Raw genomic sequence first — 23,587 nt, forward strand, 5'->3', positions numbered from 1 at the left:
ATGACCTAATATCACCTATCCAAACTGAGATTTTTAGTATGAATTACTCTTATTTTCGACTATATCACGTAAAGTGACGACTCAAGTAATAAAACTGTCAAGAAGCGAATACGCCTAGCTGGAATTACAATATTTTGGCATCATTCAAGCGAAACATGTTTTGTGTTCTGTTAGACACTTGTGCCTTCTCTTTTATTGAAATCTAAACGGGGGGTTCGAATCTCAAATGGAAAGACAGACTCACTAAGGACTATTGTCCCTCAAAATTGTCACTAAATAATATTAGGGTCGTCGTCTTGTTTGGTTCAGACGTTGGTCATTCGACAAAATAAGGTCATAAAACTTTTGTATGTTTTATTGCCTGAGCCGCCACTTTAAATGGCACGGACTTTACGTCCATTCTCATACATAGTTTATTGTGAACTCTGTCAATTTTGATCGTCCCAACTATGGTATTGAAAATCTATACGAGATCTACGTCATAAAATATAAAATTATCGAGCAATAAATCTGACACTCGATCGGGGTCGATAATTTCTGGATCTTTTGCTTGAGGTCATAAATAAATGTTAATAAACACATAATACCTAACCAAAGGATTTTGTAGGAAAACCTTGTAGGAACTTGCTCATTTTTTAAATATTGGAGCTTTTGTAGACTAATAGTGGTGTTTGCACTATACTTTTCTATTAGAAGTGATTGAAATATAGTTTTTCTATCTTTATGTTATAATTTCTTCAGTTAAGCAAGAAATAATTCGTCTATATGCTGCCTTATTTGGCTTTGTCACCCGTTTTCAATTAGAAAAAAGACACTGATGCCAAAATAGCTCATTTACCGTGAAAGATCAGAGCCAAAATAGGTTTACAAATAATTTTATTGATGTTAAATCAACATCAGTCAATTTATATCAAAATGGTTACAACCCCATTTTGTTTCTCACCTTTTACACATTGTAATAAGAGAAAGAAATGGAATCCATAGTTTCTTTAGCTTTGGGTTCATCTAATAAGTGAGGTTTTTCGAATCGTTTTCTATGAATTTTGGATTATACGCATTTATTAGCAGACCACAATTTTCAGTTTTTCACAGCTGACGTATATCAATTCGATATTGTTTTGCGGGCTATTTTGTTGTAATTCATAGAATTTCGTTGTTCCTTGCTAAAGGTACGATAAGTGGTGATTTGGCAGATGCTGATATCAGTTTGGAACTGCAAAATTCCATGAACAATGACATTAAACCCGGAAAACAATATCGATCCAATATTTTAGATTATCCATTTTCAAGGGGTTTAGAATCTTTTAGGTTCTCTTCAGTTGAAGATTTAGAAGGCATTCATGGAATGTCTCTTTGTCCCCTTTTTAAGCTTCTAATACCTTCAATGGTCAATGTGAGAAACTTTCATTCATCACTTTATAAGTTTAATGTTTTATCGGCGATACTAGCAAAACTTTTAACGGCAAAAATATATTTGGCATTTTACAAATAGAAAATACGTTTGGAAAAATGATTTTCTTGAGAAAGTATTTAAATGCAAGAAAAAAACGTAACCATGCTGACATCAGACAGTTTTTGTAAATATTAATTCACTGATAGATATTGTTTATATGAATTAAACACTACAGAGTAATAAAAAAGAAAATTTGTAATTTGTGTAAAGTTTTTAGATAACCAATTTAAGCTAATCTCTACTCCTATAGCCGTGTTTAAAATTCATGGAGTAAAATTTCTTCATGTAACAGAAGAATAGACAGAGACTGTAATTCTCTACAACTTCGCTTTTATATGGCAGTTAGCAAACTACTTATGAAAGTCATTATCGGTTATAAAATTCTAGCGACATCATATCGTAATTTCTCGTGTTATAAAGTTTAATGAAACCCTATATTAGCTACCCTACTTGTTTGCACATCATATTGAACAAAAATAGCTGTATGCAAAAAAATAATTATCTGATAAGCCGAAGCTTAAAATATTTCATAAACACGTTACTACATTTACGCATACATAAAACTAGCGCCGCTGATAAGGGGATTTAAAAATGACCTTTGAAATTTCCATATAATTTTGGACTAAAATTGCGACAACTAAAGTTTAGATTGTTTAAAATTTTAATAAAGTTTCTCAATTTCAAGGTTTGGTACTAAAAAAGGTAAAAGGGGACCTTCATGGTGAGCCTTCTATATCTGCCTTTGTCTACCCATATGTCGTAGTTGATTATCGCACAAATATATCAATGAAATCGACTTGAAATTAAACAATTAGATTATGTACTTATTTTTGTTTTCTTTTCTATTTATGACCAAATACGAACGAAAAATTTCACCCCGTATTCCTTCTCATATCTCAAAATTACTATTTCACATCCTAATCCTTTTGGCAGTTATCCATTGCTTCTTATTGATTCAAAAAATTCGCAGAGAAATAATTAAGACGTATACTACTTTAAGGTGCTTCTGTCTGGATGTAGATGCGTCGAATTAGATTGTTGGGATGGTGAAGACGGCTATCCAATGATATATCATGGGCATACATTTACTACTAAAATTCCATTTTCGGCAGTGGTCGAAACAATCGATAAAAATGCCTTCGTCGTGTCTCAATATCCCGTCATATTGTCTATAGAAAATCATTGTTCTTTACAGCAACAAAATAAAATGGCACAAATTTTTCAGGTATACACTATCCCTATTGTAGCATTATAACCAACGAAATTATTTACTTTCGTATTTTTTTTTCTTGCAGAGAATTTTTAAAGATAAACTGGTGTCTAATTTTTTATTCGAAACAGATTACAGTGACGATCCGTCACTGCCATCACCTGAACAATTAAAAAACAGAATTCTCATAAAAAATAAGAAACTTATTGCAGAAGTTCCTAGCACGCTATCGAGCTATCCGCCGACTTCAACCCCCATCAGGTACAATGCATATAATAATTACTATTTTCGGTTCCCTCCTGTGGGGTGCATTGTCCATTTCATATAAAATCAACCTTTTTCTTGAATGCATAAAGCAGATTGCTTGATTCACAAAAAGAATTACAAAAAAGAAATCATTCATAATGCATAATTCATGACAAAAATAAAATTTGTTTCCTTTCTTACAGAACTGGCATTCGCCATTCTGTACCAGGTCGAACAAGTTCTATAATTAGTAATGCCAGTAGTAGTTCGTTTAATGAAGATTTTAGCGACGATGATTTTGACGATGAAGACGATGACGATAATGTAGATGGTAAATATTGATTTTATTGCTCACAGTAAACGGTGCTTCTAAAAGAATTGTTTCTATTGTCCAGAGAAACCCATTCATACCATTTTAACCATGAGCGAGTCTCCAAGAACTTACGGTCCTCACACGTCCTCAAAAACTAGCTCAACGAAAAGACCCATGCCAGATGATAAATCAAAAAAGAGAAGTAACCAGATATCTAAGGAACTTTCCGATTTAGTTGTTTATATACAGGTAAGTTGCTTATTTCATGCTAATAAGGGGTGTGCCTTTAAATTTTGGGAGAGCGAGGAGATATGAAAAGCTGTATCAATAAATGGGTTTTCTTTTATATCAAGTCCAGATTCCACAGGAACTTTACGAAGTCTCACAAACTTGCACTCATCCAGCGTGGTTGGCGCAAATGTTTGAACGAATGAATTTTAATCAGTATCAACTTAGTTTCTAATTGCACCTACATAAACAACACTTTTTATAAGACTTTCTACTTATCAGATAGCTCCTATAGTACACATATTAAATTATTCACAATATACCATTTCATGATATCCTCGGAAATAAGCTTAAAACTGAATGGAGCCGTACGATGATCTATGTATAAAACATAAATTTAAAAGGATCCAGGGGGAAGAGGCTTCAACCATCTTTGAATAAGTCTCAGATATTGTTATGACTTTTATCTGTTCTGTATCATCAATTAAAAAAGATTCTGCATCATAATTGAAACTCTAGATATGACAAATATTCATCATCATCATCATAAGGTCGTCAGTAAAATATTAACCACCTAAATAGCAGCTTTGTAAAGGCTTTGTTAATGCCGAAAGCTCTAAAACATCTTTTTCTTTTCTGTAATTTTAGTTCCCAAAATTAGTCATGCAGTCACCCCTGTTATTTTTTATAGGCCATAAAATTTCGTGGTTTGAACACAAGTCCAAGCAACTCGGTTAAACAACGCACCAGGTCATCGGGCGTATCCAATACTGGTAGTTCCGTGGTTTCAAACGCGAGCGGTTCTACCGGGGGTGGATCATCCGAATCTGACGTAACGGTGGTTGAAGGGGACGTTAAACAAATACGATCCACTCACCCCTGCTACCAGTGTTCGTCCATAAACGAAAATGCAGCAAAGAAACTTTGCCGGAAACAACCTCTCACGATTGTTGCCCATACGCAAACTCAGCTCATGAGAACGTATCCGGCCGGCATGAGAATCGATTCGTCCAATTTCAACCCTCTAATTTTTTGGTCGTTTGGTATCCAAATGGCGGCTTTGAATTATCAAACCGACGACGTTCCACAACAAATCAACACGGCCATGTTTGAAATGAATGGAATGTGCGGTTACGTCATTAAACCCAATGTTATGTGGGACAAGTCTCATGTGATGTATCGACGTTTCAATCCTTGGGAAAAGGAATTCGAAGGGCTGCATTCATGCCAAATAGTTTTAACAGTCGTTTCGGGACAGTACATTTGTCCCAATAACTTCAATCTCAGCACTTACGTGGAAATAGAAATAATAGGAATACCCGTAGATTGTAACAAAGTCAAAACAAAGGTGGTTCAAAAGAATACTTTGAACCCCATTTGGAACGAAACCTTTAATTTCCGCATCAACTTCCAAGATTTATGTTTTCTGAGGTTTTCGATAATCGACGCGAGCAGTAGTCATCTGCTCGCCCAGCGAATACTCCCAGTGAAACGGCTCAAACCAGGATATAGACATTTGAGGCTTAGGAATCCTCAAAACCGGCCTCTCAACATGTCCACTCTTTTCCTTTATTCTCACATGGAAGAAGAGAGCATAGATAACCACGGTAGTAAAAATATCTTATCCAAATCCAAACGAGAATCTTGTATGCAATCGAACCCGAATATAAATGCCATATTGGGTGCTTCTACGTCTCCAATTTGCGTTAAACGGAGAATGTTCTTCCTTATGGTTTACGGCGTTATCTCCGATGAACCTTACACGATTCTTAAAGTTACTCAGGAAAGCACGACAAGGGATGTTCTACTTTTGGCCCTTCAGAAAGCCAGTATACCTACGACACGAATTAACGATTTCATTTTGGTCGAAGAAGTGGCCAGAGGTTGGGAAAAGAAGGACCACGACCTTCCAGCCACCCAACGAATATTGGATCTGGATGAGAGGCCTCTGCAAGCCCAATCCCAATGGAAAGGTGAAGGAAGGTTTATTTTGAAGAGAATGGGCGATGACCCTAGCAGTCGAGCTTGGTTGTCGTCCATTCGCAGTGTAGCAAATAGAGAAAGGGAGGCGAGAAAATCAGATGGAGCTCCAAGTAACGCCTGGGAAGAAAACGACACCTTCCTCGTCTGTATTTACAACGTATCTCCAGAAATACCGTATTGTATTCTAAAAGTACCATTAAACGCTTGTGCCCAAGACGTATTAGCGCAAGCATTGGTAAAGGCTAGAAGACTGGAAGATCCAATGAACTACGTTATAGTAGAGGAACTGGAATGGGGGGGAGCATCACACAACGTCCAACAAAGAGCCCTTGCCGACGATGAAAACGTGTACAAAGCACAATCTCATTGGCAAACCATAGGCAGGTTCATTATGCAAGAGAGGACTAAAGTAACTCCGACTTCCTTACGAAAAAATCGCGTCACAACCAGTTTTCGTTCGGTAACGTTGGATAAGATTAGTCGTGGATTTACAGCAGCTCGAAATGCTGCAAGCAGTAGCATGAAACCGCCAGTTCAAGCTGCCTTGAGTGATCCGACCACTTCGAAAATAAAGAAACTCAACGACGACTCTAAAATGAAGGGACTTTTGCGAAGCAAAGCCAATTCGGAAAAAGAGACTTTACAACACAAAACTCAGTGCCAGCGCGAAGTGCATTCAGAAGGCGAGACTCTCAGCGACGAAGAAACGAAAGATTCCGATCTGGTGACCGCAATGACCCGATTGAAAAGGATTTCTATTCGAAAATTCAAGGAATGGAAGTCATGACTTTTGGATTACTTGCCGTAGAGTTTTTGATCTAGTCAATTTAGAACCAAAAGTTAGATTTTACTATTAATTAATTTGTTTCTCAAGCTTTAAGACCTGTACCTACTTAATATATTGTTGAACTTATTGTTGTTACATATATTTATAAAAAAATAGATATTAACATAAAATACCTTGAATCTAAGAGAGGCGGATGGGCATATAAAGGAGATGAAGTTGTTTGTTAAAAAGATATATTTATAATATTAACACTTGCTAATGAATACTTTATTGAGTTTTCTAATTTTGTGTACCCATAAATACAAATATATATAACTTCCTCTTAAATTATTTCATCAAACAAAAAGGATCCATTTTAACTGGTGAGTATTTTTATATTATTTGTTAAGGATTTTTCCGATAATAACTATCTTTACATACCTAAATATCTCTCTCTTAATAAGGAACATTTTAACCACAACTTTGATTACATGCAAATTAATTTACGTATAGGTACTTATAAAAAGCTGAATTAAAAAATAAAGCTTTGTTAGGCATAAATAATTATCTGATAAAAATGGAAATTGTTATACGAAAATTGTTGCCTCTTTAAACTTATTTTAACTAAAAAGATAAATTTTAAGAATTAAACATCAAAACATTGGTGCCATTTTCATTACGACATTTTAAAATTATAATTCGTACAGGATATTTTCATTAAATAATTCATAATTTTAAAAAAAATACTCTGCTATTCAGTTTTTTTTTTCAATTCAAAGTAATATTGGGGTTGAAAGTGCTTTACTTATTTAAAAACCACAGCCGACGTTTCGCCCAGGTTGTTGAATTTTTTCAAGACTAATTTTTTAAGTTGATGCTTGGTATATTTTCTAAGATCAACAAGTAATTTCTGTTGATTCAGCGAATCCATTGGCATTATAATTTTAACTTAAAAAACTAACCTTGAGAAAGACCAACAACCTGGGCGAAACGTCGGCTGTGGTTTTTAAATGAACAGATCAGTTTTAACCCCAATATAAAATAGAATTTTTAATTATAATTTAAATTATAAATAGTAACACCAACTTTGTACATGTAATATATATTATATCCGCTTATATAGTCTTCTTATCAGGGCCTCATGAAACCGGCGATATAATGTATTTCTTATCTAAGTACCTACATCTTTAAATGTTGTCATCAGATATTTCCTAAGTTTCATGATTGAATTTTTTAATGTACCTTATATACTTACTTAAATTTCCTGCGGGTTCCTATAACATTAACTGTACATTTATTTTAAAACAATCTCAGGTGTCTTCACTTTTTATATTTCAATTAATTTTTTCATAAGCATTATATGCAGTGATTTATAATAATTGAAACAGACGAACAATAGATTCAAGGTACAATATTTCATATGTGCAAATTGTATTTATAATAATAACAAAACATACTTACACTCCCTTAATATTTTGTGTTAGAGTTAAACATCGTATAGATCAACTAGTGTACTTATAGATTACCAGTAGAAACAGAAAATGAAAACATTTAAGACTTATTAGTGATTTATAAGGAGTGTTACATTGTATGTTTGAAACTTAAAAAAATCTTAATTCCTTGTTATATGTATTATATACATCAAGTATTTGTATAACTTTATCACCTTACATATCCAAAAGAAAACATGCAGCATTATGTATATTAACATGAAAGTTTATCACTTTATACTGAATTAAATGGACAACTATTTCTTCGTATTTTTTTATAAAATAAAGATATTAAGAATTAATTCACCAATTTTTCACAAAATATGTAAAAATCAGTTAGTATAGTTACCCAAATCAAATGTACTTACAAGGGCTTTCATATGATTACAAAAAAAATCAAAATAAAAACTACAGCGCTTTATATTTTTTTGACCTTTATACCAATCACTTATTATTAAGAAATTATTTCTCTAAAGCAAATTTTCATACAAGTATAGTATTGTTTATTATATTATATTTCAATTCTGTAATGCCTTATTGGTATTTTTTGAAATAAAGCGCGGTTTATTAGTAAATCATCAAATTATGAACCTTTCCGCCATCTAGCATGCTTTATGAAAACAATGTAAACCGAGCTATTCATTTGCAGGGCGCGTACATGTAAAAACATTTAAATTACGGCGCTTTTGTTTTATTTATAAAAGCAATTTAAAGTAATCAGTAAGAAATTATAATCAAGGTTTAGAACAGTATCTGGAAATCGATCTAGACTGTTCATTAAATTGAAACTATTTAATTTTTTAACGACAAATATCTCATACTTGGCTAAAATATTTTATCATGAAAATAGCAAAAGTACGACTAATTAATGCTTAAGGTACTTGACATTTTAATGTAATATTAATGTTATATTTTAAAAATGAGTTTTCTTTTTCTTAACATGAAAACAGACAAATATTACAAAAAATAAAGAACATACTGGCGTCAAAAAGTAATTTGAGGAAATTAAGACAAAGCAAAAATAATTTGAATGTTCTTTACGTAAATGTATGTCAGACAAAGCAAAAACGAAAGAGGTTTCAAATATTTTTTCATTTTAACATTGGATGACGAATTTAAAATAATGTGAAACGTCAAAAGCATGTCAGTTGAAAGAGTGTAAGAGAGACGGAATAGTCCGTTGTCTTCGTTAGTTACGTTTTAAGCCTATACAGGGTCAGCTGTCTGCTTTAATAGTTTTTATTCCGTTTGTTTGATTGTTTGTGTGCAGTGGGGGTTAGAAAGAACGATGGCTGCAGGTTGTTGTGGTTCGAAAAAACAGAAATTAAACAATTCAATTAGTAGCATTTCAACATATAATGGTCTTTCATCATCTTTAAACGGTTCCCTCAACGGAATGGTCGCGTTACCTGAAATGTGCTTCTTTTGTTTTGACGTCCTCTATTGTCATCTGCATAACCTCGATCCACCAAAAACTCCTTCGTTTAGTAACGATGCATAGTAAGCAATTTTTAACATTATAAACTTCTAACTAATAGCTATTTGTATCAAGTTATTCATTTTTCCTGTCAGTTTAATAAATCATGGAAGTGTGGTGATATCACTTTTCTTTTCAGTCCTTTGTTTGTAACTTGGAACATTGGCAAAGACAAACGTCTTCGAGGATGTATAGGCACATTTAATGCCATGAACTTGCAGACGGGCTTGCGCGAATATGCTATTACTAGTGCTTTCAAAGACTCCCGTTTCAATCCAATTACAAAAGAAGAATTTTCAAAGTTGAGTGTATCCGTATCGATATTGAGACATTTCGAAGATGGAAATGATTACTTGGATTGGGAAGTGGGTATCCATGGCATTAGAATCGAATTTATAAACGAAAAAGGAAACAAAAGAACTGCTACATATCTTCCTGAAGTGGCAACAGAACAAGGTAATTCATTAATTATTTGCATCGACATCAGGTAATTTTACCAGTTAATGACAGCTTGTAATATATCACAATATATAAACAGATAATACACTTTACTAGACAAAAGGTTAATGGAAATGGGATAGAAAAATGCATTTAAAATCCTTTATTTGTACAGAAAAACTGATAACCGTAGTAAATCAATATGTGCAGGAAATCTCTCACAGATAGATAGATATATAACAGAATATCTGCTATCTGAAAGCTTCAGGTTCAAGAGTTTTGAGAAAAGTAATATATTCAGACAAAGAAAATAGTGTTTTCTTTTGTGCTGCACTGATTTTGATAAGAAGAAACTACCGAGATTGACCTAAATATAAAAAGGAAGTTAGCAAGAAAATGCATGAATGATAAAACAGACTACATTTACTGAATAAAAGTCTGTTGATGATGATTAGTAATGAGGAACAGCAGCAACAACGATCTTACTACCCTGCAAAAACTACATGAGAAGCTTCTTTAGTTGTCACAAGTACGAGGATATAAGCAACTCTACCTTTACATGCCATTCACACCACAACTATCTAAGGACCCAAACGTTTCTTCCCAGATTGTTATGTCTTTTAAAAGATAAAAAAAATCCTCAGTATATTGGTTCTCATTGAACTGTACACCCGACTTTACCCATGTTTCCATCATCGTATGGAACTCAAATTAAGTTTATTGTAATCAACTTAAAGTGTACTTCAATTCACCACAAGATGATACTCATCCACCTGCAGGTCATTTCATATAATGATCTCGCTATTCTCCTTTGCTTTGTTTTTAATGTCACAAACATTCTACTTTTGATGATATAGTTTTATCTACAGATACTTCTATAGAGTCTATTACAAAAAATATATTCTTATCAAAGTCAGTGTAGTCAGTCAGTCGATATTTCTAAATTTTCTTTTATTCCAAAGGCCATTATAATATTTCAGAGTTTTAATGCTGTGATAAAACTTATTGCACTATACAATTGCCGTTTATGGACCTTATATAATTTAGAACCTCTTTTTAACAGGTTTTCAAGTTAAGTTAATGTTCTTAAGATTTGACCTATTTACCTTACCTACTTAATTTAATTTTAAAGCACTTTTAAGATTTAATCTTTTAATAAAATCAAACAAGAAACTATTTTATTTTAAAGTTTTTTACTTTGACGTTTACTAAGAAAATAAAAAGCAGTAAAACCATGATTTTATATTCTTGAACTTTGGCAACATTTTTTTAATCAATTTCTTAGAATTAGTAAGTTAGCTGCTCAATGGTAAATAAGGAGTACATCATTTTCATTTAATTATAGGTATTACTGAATTAATTTATACAATTATAAATAATTCATTGATGTAAGTATGTGTAGTACAACTCAATTGAATTCAAGCCAATTAAATATAGAAATAGTTTAATTAACGATTTAAATGTATTTATTTAATTTAAGAAAACAAAATATACATTTAGATGTTATATTAGATTCCCTGTGATAATATTGACTGAGTTCTTTCATCTGAAGAAGCTGCCGTGTGATGAGGTATTGCCAAACTTGTAATTTATTCAATTTTATTTTATAAAATATGTCTCGTGGAACAATTATAAATACTTATTATTTATTGCAAACAGACGCGTATACTAATTATTCCGAGAAGATTACACGTTTATACTTGGCTAATATCTATAAGTCTATTAAATAACTAAGTTCTGTCCAATTTTTGGTAGTGGACTTTAGCCTAATAGCCCTTACGACCGTTTCCGTATACGCGACTGATTGCAAGTGTAATTTACTGATTAGAGGATTTATTAAAAAATAAAAAGAATCATAAAAACGATGAAGGCGAAGTAAACCGTAAAAATCATTCTACTCCAGGTTGGGATCACATTCAGACAATAGATTCACTTCTTCGAAAAGGCGGCTACAAATCCGCTATTTCACACGATTTAAGACGTAGCATAAAATTGACCCGTTACCAGAGCGAGAAGATAACAATGAGTTATCACGACTACATGAACCATTGTAACAACCAGCGGTGCTAGCAGCTAGTGTGGGGGCGCCCGACCGTCGCGCCTCCACAAGTCGCCGCCGCCCCCTATTGCTACCCCGTCGCCACCGCCGCTGCCACATATCGAGCACCTCCTACGGTCGTCATGGTACAGCCGACGTACTCGTCACCACCGTATTTCTTACAACCACCCTTCATCGTACCGTCCGGCCCACTAACGACTGCGGGTGGCACCGCGTGGTGGGGCGGCCAACAACAGGATTATGTCCCACAACAACAACAACAACATCATCAGCATCACAACCATCTCCATCATCCCCCGCATCATCACCATCATCATCACCATAATTTCCATGTGTTACCCTTTACGGATGGGGCAGATAGGAACAGATATCGACCTTTGCCCGACGATCGAAAGTTCAACTGACACAACAGGGGACGCTGTCGTTTCGGAAAAAGAAAGGGCTAAAGTGCTGGAGATAATCTTGGAGAGAGGAAAAGCGAAAAAGTCTTTTTTCAACACCAAATGATAATTTAAGTTCGAATGGTGAATGGGTCAGATTTTCGCGTTTGCCTGTCTGCAAACAAATAGACACCCTGATGTCGTCTATGTGCTCGATAATACAGTTATGTACATGAGAGGTGTTATAAGTTAATAAAAGGGTTTTCATAAAAAAAAGCATTTCGAAACATCAAACTATAATTTCAGTCATGTATTCCAATTCCCCATAAATCTTATACAATGGTTACAAAGTTAACCGTTTTTTAAGTTATATTTTTAAGGTGTTTCGATATCCTTTTTTTTCCAATTAAAAATACTTATTGTGGATCAGATATGGGTACGTTTCTCTAATGAATTTATTAACAATCGAGCTAAGTTTAGCTCGTATTAGAATCATATACATATATTGCCATTATGATAATTACTATTATCACAATGGTAAAATTGCAATAGCTCTTGAGACTATGTTTAGCATTTTTCGGGGAATATGTTAGTTAAGTCAGAAAAAGTGCTCCATTCAACTTATTGTGTTGTATCTTTTTGTTCTTGTTTTGATTTTTTTGAATCATAACTAATTATTTGACCAATTATGAGTTTTTCAATTTTATTGCCTTTTTCTTGAGGATATTTTTATTTTTACAACGAATTTTTCTGAACGTATTCTTGTTAAATTATATTACTTGATTGAACAAAAGCGNCAAAATTTGATTACACGCATTTTTAAAAATTTATGCATAAAAAACGGAAAAGGATAAGCCTAATGTTCAATTTCTTTCAACTTAAAATTAAAAAAAGATTTAAAGCAGTTCTTTAAAAAAAGGAAAGCCACAAGGATGGTATAAATTTAAAAATTAAATGCATTTTCAATTATTAAAAATTACGTTTCTTACATTTGTGTCTTTCTATTAAATTCTCGTTTGTTAACAATCTTTAAAATAGTAGAATTAGGATTTAGTTTTTATTTAGAAATTACTGTTATAAAATTAAAGCTGAACTTTCATCCAATGACGAAAAGTACAAAAAAAATATTGCTAGAATTAATCTGTTCTTAAGCTTTACATATAGACGTATAAAAGACAATTTCCTGTTAATTAACAGCATGAATAAATGGTTTCTTTTATAAGCAAATACTTTTCAATTTCTTCTTTGCCCACTTATGTGTTTTATACCATTAAACATATTCCCATATACATATATAGTGACTAACATTATGTTTCGCGATTTATTTATTTAAACATCTTATGATTGTTGGTTATATATTTTTTTTGTGTTGACAATTACAAAAGTAATTAACATTAGTGATTTCGATTTTAAACCATTCCAGGTTCATATTAGTTAGTAAAGATATACACAATGAGAAAAGTTACTTTCGTAAAAAAGATTGATTGGTGGTAAATACTAAAACAATAATTTACTAAATTCCATTAGTAAAGTAAGAATTCATTAATTACTTTTGTTAATTATCTCAACACCAATAGAAAACGGGATGAAAAAATCACGCATGGAAAAGTTTTTTTTTTAAGTGGGAACATTTTTTTAATGTTCTAAAATCTTGATGTATTTTACAATTTAAAAGTATATTCCATTTTAGACCATGTTTAAAAGTAATATATAAATGTTACTGTTAATATGTAGGATCGTGATGGATTTACTTTATGATGATTGAAATTAAAGTGAATAGTTTTATTTACTTAAAAATAATACAATTAAAATTAGCTTTTTGTTTCTAACTACAAAAACATTAATATAATTGAAAATATTAGCTGTAACATTTATTATTTTATTGTGGAAATACGTTAGCTGTTTATTATATTCCTTATTGCAAGAGTGATCTATTTATGAAAGATTTTATTGATTTTAATAAATATGCAAGATATAAGACCAAAAGAATTATTATTCTAAAACTTACTATTATTAATTACTGTTATTTTTAAATCCCATTCTATCAAATATAGGTCACCTTGTATATTACATTTACCATTGTGCATTATTATTATTGTTGTACAATTTCAGTTAAATTTACGTGCTAATTAATGTTAATATTGAATTGCTGTCTTAATGTAAGGGCATGTCGGGAAATATAATTATTGTTAATAATGTAAAATTAGTGGTGGCATAAAAACTAATATTATTAGACATCCCATAATCCCGATTCTTCGTGTGATCATGTACTTAAAACATTTAAAAATTGAACGATTTTAATTAAATGTAAAGCTTCCACTTTCTATTGAAGGCAAATTGTATTTTTTTTTTTGGGAATCAACCGAATAACTTTCCATTTTGTAGTAAAGGAAAACATTTTTATAACGTTATTGTCGTGGTGCGAATTAAACTTAATGATGGAAAAGAAAAATAAAAATCACTGCCATTTTAGCTTCGTGGTAGTAATAATTTGATTATTCGATGTACTTTTGATCTCGTTGTTGCTTCATCCATCAAAAATAAAATAAGAAAAAATAAAAAATAAATGAAAAGAAATCAGACTTAGTAAGCATATGATTTTGCTATCCGTTTAAGATACTGTGATTCGGATGAGGGCAGCAACCGTTCCATGCCAGCACTAGTTATTAAAAGTCGATGAAAATCGAAGTTGTTAATTTGGTATAACTCAATAGAGTCTAGGTTGTCTAACAACAGGAGTGTCTCAAAATCAGGTTTAAGGGGACATTTTGCCAGTAGCTAAAAAAGTAGAAAAAATCATTCTAAATTAGATTAAAAATATAAATAGAGTTGGCATTTACAAACTAATAGTTTGGAAACCCAAATTTATTGATGTAAGACGTCTTTGACGTGTCCAGGAGGTAAGAAAACCGATTCACGCGTAGCAAGACAGGGCGACACTCTTGCACTGAACGACACTTCATTCGGCCAACCTCGTAACTCGTCGGTTCTTTTTACCCAGCCGCTGAAACTACTCAGGGAAGGCCGACTCAAGTGTGGCGTTAAATAAGAGTATCGACTTGTTTATTTTCATTTTAACTTCCTCCAATAAAGATCTGTACTAATGTTTCATTTCTGCCAGGTGTCCCATGGCGGCTATAATATAAATGTAGTTTTTTTATTTTATTTCCTTTTTAGGCACTGGGCAAAATGTCCATGTGCCTCTCACTCAGGTATACAGGGCTTAAAACGCCATTAGTGCAATATCCAGCACGCTACTATGTAAGTAATTAGCGGTACCTTTAAGTAGGGGTTAATAGAAAAGCGCTTGTCCATTCGCGTTAAAAACCGTGCCTATTTTAAGATGCTGGATATACAAAAGAAATAAAACAACATGCCATTTTCACTATTGAAGAGACACAACATCTAGTAATAATTTATCATCCTAACTTAAACAGTAATCACGATTTAAACATTGTTAGAGATAAGTCGTGTGCATTCTAGTTGGGTTTAAAGGTTGAATAATAAAAATACATTTTTTAAAAAGTTTTAATATCGTTTGTTTTCATTTCTTACAACTAATATGAACACTATCTAATAAGGTAACAGTTAGTATTACTTTTTTATTAGGTGTTATTTAACGATTTATCCAACTTTAAAAGTTCATTATTTACGTTAAACACTGAGCGCGCCTCTAAATGGGTCACAAGGGCACCTGCAAGAGCTTGTCCTAAGAAAATTGCAAACAAAATGTTGCCAATAGGTCTAGTTTTTGATTGCCAAAACTTGAATGCTTTTAATGGCTCTTTGGTCACATAAGGAACATCATAAGTACCATATCGCAATGCAAGCTAAATAAAAAATGAATAACTACATTATTGGGATATTATTTCAATTATAAATTCTTAATATACCTTTAACGTTTTATCTACTGTTACTTAAAAAATTAGCACAATTACTCACGGAAAAAGACGCAAATGGAGCTAACAAACTTGGTGCAACTACGCCTGCAAAAGTTTGAAATGCTGCTGCTCTCAATTGCAAACAGACTGGGCACTCATTTTGTAGAACAACCCCCCTTAGCACAAACTAAAAAGCTTTTTAAATCAGAATAGAGAAAGGAAGTATCATTTAGTTTTGTAATGTATAAAACTATTACTTTATTATTATTAATTAAATGTCATTTGTTTTTATAATATATAAAACTATCGTTGTATTATCAATTTTAATTATTGTAATTACCTGATCATGGAAGAACAGACACGTAACAGAAGGAATTGTGATAGTTGAGAGATAGCTTGCAATTCGACCATATGAAAATAACCTTACTTTTAGTCTATAATGACTGTTTAAGTAACCTCCTACGAAACCACTTATTGCAGCTAATACAAATTTTCCATAACGGTACGCCCACCTAATTTTGTTAATAACACGAAATGATAATTGTAAACATTAAAAAGGATATAAGTACATACACATCGTTTCCTTTTTCCCAATTTTGTAAGATTTCAGTTTCGTACTTGAAGGCATCATTTTCAGTTAAAATTATTGCGTCCAAAGGCACCTCACTAAATTTAGTTTTAATCAGAGCCATTTATAACAACTTATTTATTTCATTCATTTTCTGAATAAAGAAAAAAACGTAATTTAAGGGAGGTTAAGTACATAGGGTTTCATCAGTTCTATGGAGTTCATTAACCTTGCGTACATTGAAACCATACGAAACGAATAGATAAAATTCAAATGTCAATTCATTTCATAGAACTTTATAAACTGCTGACATCTGTGTGCATTTATGAAAACGAGAGGATGCACATTCCTGTTTAACGAAGCGCACGTTGCGCACATCAAATTTTTGAAGTAAATAAACATCAGTTATGCCGCCATATTCTTAGTTAGATATACCTAGTTGATAATTAGGATAGTTCTTTAAATAGGTTTAAGAACTTATAAATAGGCTTAGTATAAGAATTCACTTTAAATTACAATGGAATTCAAGATAGAACCAAAAATGGAAGAATACGAGTACGGGTATGTAGAAATTTTCTAATTTCATGTTTCTCTCTAAATGACACTGGTGGCGCCTTTTATCACGTCATCTTAGCGGTCTCGAATTGACGGAAGTCGTTGAGCTGCCATTGTAGTTTGATAGTTTGGAAACAGTGTATGTAATTAAGATCCGAAATAACCAGTTAAAGCTGTTTAAGTGTAGTGATATTAGTTGTATAAAATATTATGCGAATGTTGAGAATACCACAAGAAATGGATGAAGATGAAAAAGGGTATCTTGAGTCCTTTCGTTAAATTTTTAGCATGGCTGGTTATGGCATGACTGCGTGTAATTTTAGGTCATTAATCGTGTATCAAGTAACACAATATTTTGCTAGTACTTTTGCAAAATGAGCCCCAAAACAGTATCTTAGTGAAAAATCAATAACGTTTGCACGTGTAATGATCGTTTCTATCCTGTAGAAGTTTCCATTGTATAGTTTGCGTTCACCGACCCCAAGCTCAAGAGCGGTCAAAGAACGAGTCGTTAAATATGCTACGAAATTTTAAAAAGATTTTCTAATTTTTATGTTGCAATTTACATTACAATTACTGTATCCGTGTTGGGTATACTTTTCTTTACCTTTTTATTAATGAATCTTACCGCCGTTTTTCTATTTATTACGAAATACGTATAAATTTCGCAATTTTCTTCTCAAGTGTGCCTATTTAGAACTTCTTAGAACAAGAACATAATATAAAGACTGTTATAAATACCGGATAATTCTCTAGTCTTTTTTTTATAAACCATAATTTTCACTTAATAGTGAGTACCTACTTATATTGCAAACAAAATTAAAACTTATTTGATGATGCAGAAGTACACGGCTTGGTATTTATTAATTAATTTTCAATAATGTTTCATGATACAGTAAACATTAAGATATAAAATATGATAAACATTCGTATTGTTACATTTTTAGCCACATGAGTACCTATTAATTAGCATTCTCGTTTAACCATTTATGTTCTCTATGCATAGTTTATAATGGTATCTATAAATGAATAATAGACTATTTTATATTGTTAACTTTTTGAAAATTACATATGGTTTATGTGATGAATCCATTTCAATCTTTAAATCGTTGAAAATGTAAGTAAATAGGTACATGCATAAAAGATGTTCCCAAATTGTAAATACGTATTAAATTTTCGAATATCAGTGATATATTTTTAATTATATAAATGGTGTACTTGCAACATACCTATTCTCCACTTTATAATACCTTCCTATGTTCTTATGTTTCAATTGTATCCCAAGTCGTTTTTAAATTATCTGAAACATCGTATGATCCACAATTTTATTTAAAAAGAATTTTTAATTAATAAAATAAATAAACAAGTAGTGTTACGTAGAAAAGAGTTTCGATTTTATTTGTTAGTTACAAATATTATCGATAAGTATATAGAGAAAATAAAAAAATCTATTTTAAGGAAACTTTTTGTTGGTGGTCTATCTTGGGAGACATCCCAAGACAATCTTCAAAGGTATTTTTCAAGATATGGGGAAGTTATTGATTGCGTTGTTATGAAGAATGCAGAATCAGGACGATCACGAGGATTTGGATTTGTGACTTTTGCAGACCCTGCAAATGTAAATGCTGTCTTACAAAATGGACCACATACTTTAGATGGAAGGTAAATATATATATTTCTAATTGTTGTTAATAACATCTACTACAGTACCTAATAATGTTACCATTTTTTATTCTTATAGGACTATTGACCCAAAACCCTGCAATCCGCGAACGTTACAAAAACCGAAGAAAGGGGGCGGTTATCCTAAAGTATTCTTGGGAGGGTTGCCTTCTAACATTACAGAAACAGACCTAAGGACATTCTTCACTCGCTATGGCAAAGTGATGGAAGTTGTTATTATGTATGATCAAGAAAAGAAGAAATCAAGAGGTAAACTGTTATGGTCTTGAATATTTAATATTTATTTCATAAAGGCAACAGCTTTAAGCCAATATGTAGTATGGGATATATTCTTATTGTGGATCAGATATGGGTACGTTTCTCTAATGAATTTATTAACAATCGAGCTAAGTTTAGCTCGTATTAGAATCATATACATATATTGCCATTATGATAATTACTATTATCACAATGGTAAAATTGCAATAGCTCTTGAGACTATGTTTAGCATTTTTCGGGGAATATGTTAGTTAAGTCAGAAAAAGTGCTCCATTCAACTTATTGTGTTGTATCTTTTTGTTCTTGTTTTGATTTTTTTGAATCATAACTAATTATTTGACCAATTATGAGTTTTTCAATTTTATTGCCTTTTTCTTGAGGATATTTTTATTTTTACAACGAATTTTTCTGAACGTATTCTTGTTAAATTATATTACTTGATTGAACTAAAGCGTTTCNATTTCGTAAACTTAAATGGCAAACAGGTACTTTATAACTTAATTATATTTTTATGTATCGTATGCTTTTTTTCTTATTTCTAATTGGATTTATTTTAATAAACTATCTGTAGGTGGAGATTAAGAAAGCAGAGCCTCGAGACGGTTCGGGAGGTAATAAGATGGGGGGCACTGATGCCAGTAACTGGGGTCCCCCACAGGCACCAATGGGTATGATGCAAGGCCCTAACGGTCAAATGGGAGGTCCTCCAATGAACTTAGGGGCACCAATGGGCCCTAATATGATGCAGAGTTATCAAGGGTGGGGCACATCACCTCAGCAGCAGAGTTATCCAGGTTACGGGACACCATCTGGTCCTGGTTCATATCAGGGCTGGGGTGCGCCTCCCGCCCCCCAAGGACCTCCTCCTCAGTGGGGTAACAACTACGGAGGACCTCCTCAACAACAAGGCTACGGATCTTATGGAAATCTTGGTGAGTTAGTCAAATGCCAATTAAAAATGTCTTCACTTTTTTATCTTTGATTAAATAGTTTTGTCAAAACAAAAAACCATAAATGGAGACCTTGACATTAAATTTGGAATAGATCGTTATTTAAATTTCTAAAAACTTGTATTGTTCATAATTTAGAATTAGTTTTGTTTAAAACGTACCTTGTATTAAAATCACGTTGATTTGTATTTTTATATTTTATAAGTTGTAAAGTTAGGTATTGTTTTACAAATTATTTATTTAATAATATAAATCACTTACTTTGCTATGCAAATTAAAGTTATTTATTGATCACTAGAATTATTAAATAATAAATTAGAAATTACGATTAATACTAAAAATTTCTGACACTTTTCAATGCGTTGAATGGTATTGCAGAAAATAGGTCATCTAGCAAATATTGTCAACAATCTCTATATACTGCTATTGCAATTCACAATTCAGAAATGCATTAATCAGTTTTTTTTTGTAAACGACGATGTGCACACAGAATTCGTGTTACTGCTGATGGTGCCCATTAAACTAAAATATGCATTTCGAGTTGCTGATAAATGAAGAAAACCACTTTTAGTTACAATTTTTCACTAAGAGTTCGACGAAATAGTTTCTTACATTAAATATTTTTCCTTTTTTTTTAATAATCCCTTTGTCATACCTTTCCTATCCATAATGGTATTGCTCTTAACATTCATACATGCAATGTACTTTTCAGTGAACAAGTAAATTTCAACTTTACAACTTTTATTTGATTTCTGAAGTCTGTAATCGCTGGTTCATGCTTTCAAAGAAATATATTAAAACGTGGATTTTGAATATTATTTTTTTCTACCACGAGTCCTTCAACAATACGTCACATTAAAAATCTGTTCTAATTTTATCGACATAATCATAAAGAAATTGGAATATTGTCGACGACTGTACCGTCTTTTTTGTTATTTCTCATTGTTGAAGGTCCTGGTACGGGAAGCGGTGCTAACTGGAATAGTTGGAATATGCCGCAAAACAACCAGTCGACTGGCCCTTCAGGTGAGTCCGAAACCGAAAAAGAAAAGTGTACTTTCTGCTTTGTGTTCAAAATTAACTTAACTCAATCGATGTTTATAAGTTGTTTCTTTTTTTTGCACTAGAAATTATTGTTTTTATTTTTGCAAAATTAGAAGTAGCTGATCTGCTTAAATGAGATAAAAAAGTTAATGTTTTATGGTTTAAAAGCACAAGCATTAACCAAATAGCCTTCGCTGAGAAATAACAAAAGTAGATATGTATGCACGGTTTTGGAGTAAAGTTCAGACAATTATTAAATTTTACGACAACGTGTAATTGTGAGAGATAATGTGTAAGCATTATACAGAATTCTTGGTTTTAACTTCTCCACAAAAAGGAAATTCCGCAAAAATCACCAGACAAATTTGTAACCCAGTGTACATCAAAGCCATTCTAAAGTTATTATGCTTTTAAAGAACAGTTCTTATTATCCCCAACAGTTACTTCCTTAAATGTTTACTTCCACTTATCAAGAGATAATTACCTCCCTATTGAACTAATAAGTCGTAAGTTCAATTTTTCACTATTTCATTTTTAAGTATGTCAGGTATGAGACTTCTCCCATTTTCTCGTCTTAATTCCTTCTTTTATCTCCTTTAGTTTTTTGTCCTCACCATTTCCCACCAATTTCTTCCCTTTTTGAAAACGAATCATCCTTTCCATTGGAAAGTTTACACTAAATAAGTTAACTCGATTTTCAATTGATTTCTTTGTCTGATTCAACAAATTCAAATAATTTGGAGAAATTTGTTATTTATGATACTTAATAAAGATTAATACCTAATAATTTTTAATCTGTAGAAGATTGGACATTAATTCACATTAATGTTTAAAAATTATTAAATTCAAGTAAATTTAAATGAACTTGTCAAAAGTACGAAATATTCAGAATTGCAAGAAGATGAAGAAAAATATAGAAAATACTTTATGAATCTTGGATCTTTGCTGTTTGTTTTATTTGAAATAACAAATAATTGTGCAAACCAGAAAAGTGCTATTATCACAATTGGCAGATTGATTAATTGCATAAGTGGAAAAAGCAAAGTTTTATATTCTCTTTGATTTAAAGTAATACAGATTATTAAAAAAAAGGGTTCCCTCACTGCAAGCATAAACTTTGAACGCATTCTGTACGATATTTAAAACTTTTTACTTCCATATACCCCATGAAAATAATTGTATCGTTGAAAATGTTTTGGTAAAATAAAGCTCTTTGGGGTCGTTTATAAATTGCTATGAAAGGAAGAATCCTATATTTGCTAACCCTCTTTTACAACAAAAAAGTTTAAAATTTAAAAAATCGCTTTATTGTCCATAGATTAGTGCTTGTCAAAAAGTTGCACATCATCGAAAAGAGAGTGTAATAAACACATTTTGATGTGCATTAGATTGAAGTAGTTGCTCATATCATAAAATTAATTTTTAAGGAAATTTAACTTACGTAAGTGTAAGCTCCCCCTCCTCCAAGTAAAAGTTCATAAAGTTATAATGGACTTCTCCCTCTGCAATCCTTATGTAATTTATAAACGACCTCGTTGCACTGTTACTACTTTCCTTAATATAATGTCATTATCAAAAGTAGTGACAGCGCAAAAGGAACTGTTAATATCAAATATCAATAAGTAAAATTCAAAACTATAAAATTCCTGAAAACGTTTAGGTTCAAACTTATCCTATTTATCCTTTTTTTTATCTTTATTCATGATAGGGTACTAGTGCACATTACAACATTGTGATCGTTATAATTAATAAGAATGGTATTGTAATGTGGCTTCGTTATCCATAAACGTTATACTAAATTATTAGTCTGACGCTTGGTCTAATTGTTGCTGACAGGTTATCTTGCAGGGGACATGTATTCCCGACAACAGTCGGGCCCGGGTGCACCGACCACTCCTACTGCGCCTCACAACATGTCCTCGACGAATGCGGCCAACTCGAAGCCCGGCTCGGACTATTCTGGCTACAGCTACGGCTCCTACTCGGCCGACCAGTCCAACTACGGCATGCAGCCGAGGTCGTACGGCAGCGACGCGGCAGGATCGCAACTGGGCGGATACTCGTCGCAGCCGCCCAGCGCAGGTGCTAAACATTTCAATGATTTTAAGGAGTGGCCCAGTTCCTGACAACCTTTCGACAACAACAGCGACGCGTGCTCGGCCGCTATCGCCGTTCCCCCAGCCTCCCATCACCACATGATGACGACGACATCCAGTCGTGTTCTCAAGACCGTGTACGTAAACGGCGGTGGGGGGGTCGTCGCTAACAAAGGGTTGGGGGGACCGTTGCAACAGACGGTTCCACCGACCATACCCGACGATCTTGCCTACGTCGACGACGATCAACAACACAAACATAACGGTCGGAAAGAACTATCGGCTTGTCGATCCGAGGGAGGAGGTGGAGGAGGAGGCGTGGGATCGGCGACGTCCAAGCACGCGGCCGCTGCGAATAACATGAATAATAATAACAATATTAATAATAATAATTTACCTAGTAACGTGAACATGTGTTGGAAACGTGTCGGCCTGATTAATCCGAAGAAAACAGCCGGACTGGTCACTCCCGTCAAACTCAATTACTCTGATTATTCTATCAAATATAG

At 32.7% G+C, this 23,587-nt stretch overlaps 4 protein-coding genes across 4 annotated transcripts in view; 3 read left to right on the forward strand and 1 right to left on the reverse strand.

Annotated features, from left to right (window-relative positions):
• The window catches only part of LOC108732728 (1-phosphatidylinositol 4,5-bisphosphate phosphodiesterase epsilon-1-like), a 241,495-nt gene extending 235,149 nt beyond the window's left edge, over positions 1 to 6,346 (forward strand). The window contains exons 19-23 of the mRNA XM_025973852.1: positions 2,454 to 2,678; positions 2,749 to 2,924; positions 3,113 to 3,240; positions 3,305 to 3,471; positions 4,142 to 6,346. Of these exons, the coding sequence (XP_025829637.1) occupies positions 2,454 to 2,678; positions 2,749 to 2,924; positions 3,113 to 3,240; positions 3,305 to 3,471; positions 4,142 to 6,220 (2,775 nt within the window). The 3' untranslated portion in view covers positions 6,221 to 6,346. The remainder of the gene's footprint in view (positions 1 to 2,453; positions 2,679 to 2,748; positions 2,925 to 3,112; positions 3,241 to 3,304; positions 3,472 to 4,141) is intronic.
• A 2,520-nt stretch (positions 6,347 to 8,866) lies between these two features.
• On the forward strand, positions 8,867 to 12,522 carry LOC108732744 (AMME syndrome candidate gene 1 protein). The gene is made up of 3 exons (XM_018463694.2): positions 8,867 to 9,189; positions 9,306 to 9,622; positions 11,508 to 12,522. Exons 1-3 carry the CDS (start codon positions 8,978 to 8,980, stop codon positions 11,672 to 11,674), a joined length of 696 nt encoding a protein of 231 aa, XP_018319196.1. The 5' UTR covers positions 8,867 to 8,977; the 3' UTR covers positions 11,675 to 12,522.
• A 1,625-nt stretch (positions 12,523 to 14,147) lies between these two features.
• Positions 14,148 to 16,746, reverse strand: LOC108732745. The gene is made up of 4 exons (XM_018463695.2): positions 16,498 to 16,746; positions 16,265 to 16,436; positions 15,986 to 16,111; positions 14,148 to 15,873 (listed from the first exon to the last, which is right to left on the reverse strand). Exons 1-4 carry the CDS (start codon positions 16,614 to 16,616, stop codon positions 15,649 to 15,651), a joined length of 642 nt encoding a protein of 213 aa, XP_018319197.1. The 5' UTR covers positions 16,617 to 16,746; the 3' UTR covers positions 14,148 to 15,648.
• Positions 16,747 to 17,119: 373 nt separating this feature from the next.
• LOC108732729 (heterogeneous nuclear ribonucleoprotein 27C) overlaps positions 17,120 to 23,587 on the forward strand; it is a 22,934-nt gene continuing 16,466 nt past the window's right edge. Inside the window, 7 exon segments of the mRNA XM_025973856.1 lie at positions 17,120 to 17,304; positions 18,506 to 18,709; positions 18,789 to 19,047; positions 19,441 to 19,473; positions 19,560 to 19,920; positions 20,890 to 20,964; positions 22,819 to 23,064. Coding sequence (XP_025829641.1) covers positions 17,258 to 17,304; positions 18,506 to 18,709; positions 18,789 to 19,047; positions 19,441 to 19,473; positions 19,560 to 19,920; positions 20,890 to 20,964; positions 22,819 to 23,064 — 1,225 coding nt within the window. The 5' untranslated portion in view covers positions 17,120 to 17,257.

This window comes from Agrilus planipennis, unplaced genomic scaffold, assembly GCF_000699045.2.
Source record: "Agrilus planipennis isolate EAB-ADULT unplaced genomic scaffold, Apla_2.0 scaffold61, whole genome shotgun sequence".
In the NCBI taxonomy this organism is placed as follows: Eukaryota; Metazoa; Arthropoda; class Insecta; order Coleoptera; family Buprestidae; genus Agrilus; species Agrilus planipennis.